Genomic DNA, 3,202 nt, shown 5'->3' on the forward strand with positions numbered 1-3,202 from the left:
TTAGTCTTCTTGTAGTTGTGAGTTTTTGTCAATGCGCATAAAATTCAAATCGATATGCAAACGTTTAGTTGGCGGATGCCTCAACATCAGCCAAGATCGATAAACATAAACTTAACAACAGAGCAGCAGCCGAGGGCCAAGGCGATACGATCGTCGATGTTTTCCGTCTCAGCTGCAGGTGTAACCGAAGGCGTCACATGCACAACTGTCACTTGTGCGCACTCGCAACCAACCAGTCGCTGCAATGCGCTCGTAAATTGCACTTGCAACAGGACACGAGGGCAAAGGACGCACACAGGTCCACACAGACTGGACGGGGGTTGCTTGCTGCATTTTTTCGGCCAATAAATTTGTTGTGCTGCGTTTGGTGCGGTTTGTTGTGTGACATTTTTATCTAATTGACAACGTTTTATTGCCGCCTCGTAGATCTGCACAACAGATACCCTAGCGGCAAGGGAAAATGCTTCTTGGGGCGTGCTACGTCAGTTCGTTGAGCGCCCACACATCAAAGGCAGCGGCAGCATAAAGAGATTTTAATATCAAATGTAATCGCACAATATGATTTCTAGCGAACCATTACGTATGAGGCTGGGCGTTGCTCAGGATTCGGATTCGACCACCGTGCGAGCCAATGCCGCCATCAAAATGCGCTGTCTCATGCTCGGGGTACAACTAAATTGTCTATGCCATGTGAGGCTATACTAATTGTTAGCGCTAAAATCTTAGCCTAACTATGCGAGTTAGTTAGCGCCGGGCACGCTTATTAGGCATGCCTATAGACAACCAACCCCGACTACCAAGCGTGTCCTTGACGCTCGGCTAACAAGCTAGCGCCGAGCGCATCGGCATTGGGTCAAACCCTCACGAGCATATCAATTGGAAAATTTTGCCAGGTTGTAATAAACAAGATTTTTCATTGCGATATCGCATTGGGCATTGGTGGTGGTCAGCGGCATGGCGAATCGCCTGTCCGGCGGCAAATTTGTAAAGGTCTGTCCGGCAGGTAGTTAGATTTTGGTCTAGCTTGGCATGAGTTGCTTAGCGGCTCAGTCTTTGGTCTTTCACTCGAGTCCTTGCGACGATTTAGATAAGATATTGCTCTTCAGATGTTGGTGGCCATTTGGTGCTGACAAATCATTGTGGCAATCTGTGTGCTTATGTTTGGATTTTTGCAAATTTCGCAGCGCTTAGTGGTCAAACTAATCCTGTTATAGGTTTGTTTGCATTTCCGCCCCTTGTTCCGGCACATCCTACCTCAACCCCATAATCATCTTGTTAGCGGCTTTAGATTGCCAACGATAAGCGCCAGCACATCTTCTATTGTGACCCATCGCCAGCGCCATTTTGCAGGCTGTGCCTGAAGCTGTTGCTGAAGCCCAAAGAACCAATATGATTCCAACACAACGGCAACTGTGGCTAAACTCACCACCGCTTGCCATTGGCCGTTGGCGTGGCACGGCACGTGCTGCCTGTGGCTGAGGTAGGCAGGCAACTTGTTTACCTGCCCCTCGCCCGGCTGCTCTTACCTGTGATGGGTCATGGTGGGTTTTCCTTGCGCGTATAAATACCGCTGCCAGGATGGGCTCACAATCAGAAACTCACAAGCAGCCACAGTGAACGGTTCAAGTTTATTATTGCGCAAACACAGTTAAGAGTATTTTATTAACATGTCGTCCAGTGAGATATATCGCTACTATTACAAGACCACGGAGGATTTGCAGGGCTTCAAGCCTGGCGCAGTGGAGCCATACTTTAATCCCATGGCCGCCTATAATCCGGGTGTGACGCACTATCAGATCAATTGCAATTCGCTGGCAAGCTCCAGCAACTATTTGTCTGCAAATGGGTTCATCAGCTTCGAGCAGGCCAGCTCTGATGGCTGGATCACCTCATCTCCGGCCAGCCATCGCTCCGAGAGTCCCGAGTATGTTGATCTGAACACCATCTATAATAATGGCTGCAACGGCTTGCCACACGCGCAACAGTTCCCACTGACGTTGGAGCAGCCGGCGCCAGATGTGGCAGCGCCTGCTCCACAGCCAGCTTTGGAGATTATGGGCTCACCTAATGTGGGCACATGCAAGACGGTGCCAGCTGTCGCGCCGGTGACGAAACCTAAGCGTAGCTATACGCGCAAAAACCAACAAGCGGCAGGTCCAGTTACCGACACTCTAAACACATCCAACAAAGCCCCGCCTGCGGCCCAGAGCAACAACTCCAATGTCCAGCTCTATTCCGACGACTTCCAGAGTTTTGATTTCGACAACTCCGCTCTGTTTGATGACAGCGTGGAGGATGACGATGATATGATGCTTGACTTTGACGATGACTTCGATGGTGAGGGCAACGATGGCTCCTTTGACCTGGGCGATGGCGACAGCGAGGATGCAGCGGGCAATCCCAACGCATCCACAGCCGGCACCGGAAAGAAGCGTCGCAATAAGCAAATCTCGCCAGTCGTCAAACGTAAACGTCGCCTGGCAGCAAATGCTCGTGAACGTCGCCGCATGCAAAACCTCAACCAGGCCTTCGATCGACTGCGTCAGTATCTGCCCTGTCTGGGCAACGATCGACAACTGTCCAAGCATGAAACCCTCCAAATGGCCCAGACTTACATCTCTGCCTTGGGCGATCTGTTGCGCTAAGCAGGATAGCAGCTAACTCCCGTTTGCCAAATGTTGTACCTTTTCTGTATATATGTCGAACTAGAGCCCAGTAGTAAATTATTGCCTAAGTATTATGCTGTTTATTGTTTAGTTAAATAGTTTCAATTAAAAATTAAGAATTTAAATAAACTCAAACAACTTTAAAAAAGAATGGTTTTTGCTTACTTTGTATTGTTTTCATTCTGAAAATATTCGTAATCGGTCCAAGGGATGGAACCACAAATATTGCTCTAAGCTTGTATATCAAGTTAATATGGCAGATCTAATTCTTTCTTAAGTAATCAATCTAAATGTATTTCTCTGTAAGTTCTGACCTCTCTCCTCTCTGCATATTTGCATCGAGGGAATATAATAGCATGCGATCGTATTATAAAATCTATACGTTTTTTACATTATCTCATCAAAAGTATAATATCGAATTTCAGTCTTCTTTTCTAGAAGAAATGTAAATGGAACCCCAGATGATGTGTAATTGTGTGCCTTACACTCTCTCTTTAAACAAAGAATTTAATAAAAATATAAGATGAATTTAATAA

The 3,202-nt window shown here is 47.0% G+C and overlaps 1 protein-coding gene across 1 annotated transcript; it reads left to right on the forward strand.

The window, feature by feature from the left end:
* The first annotated feature begins 1,626 nt into the window (after positions 1-1,626).
* Positions 1,627-2,661, forward strand: ato (atonal). The gene has a single exon (XM_064680361.1). It carries the CDS (start codon positions 1,668-1,670, stop codon positions 2,643-2,645), a length of 978 nt encoding a protein of 325 aa, XP_064536431.1. The 5' UTR covers positions 1,627-1,667; the 3' UTR covers positions 2,646-2,661.
* The last annotated feature ends 541 nt before the right edge of the window (positions 2,662-3,202 follow it).

Source organism: Drosophila montana, unplaced genomic scaffold, assembly GCF_035044405.1.
Source record: "Drosophila montana isolate Dmon_TW-CO22-7 unplaced genomic scaffold, ASM3504440v1 contig_1264_1, whole genome shotgun sequence".
Classification (NCBI taxonomy): domain Eukaryota; kingdom Metazoa; phylum Arthropoda; class Insecta; order Diptera; family Drosophilidae; genus Drosophila; species Drosophila montana.

What these genes read in the sequence shown, in the direction of transcription:
- ato (XM_064680361.1), top strand. Translation starts at nt 1,668, where the DNA reads ATGTCGTCCAGTGAGATATATCGCTACTATTACAAGACCACGGAGGAT.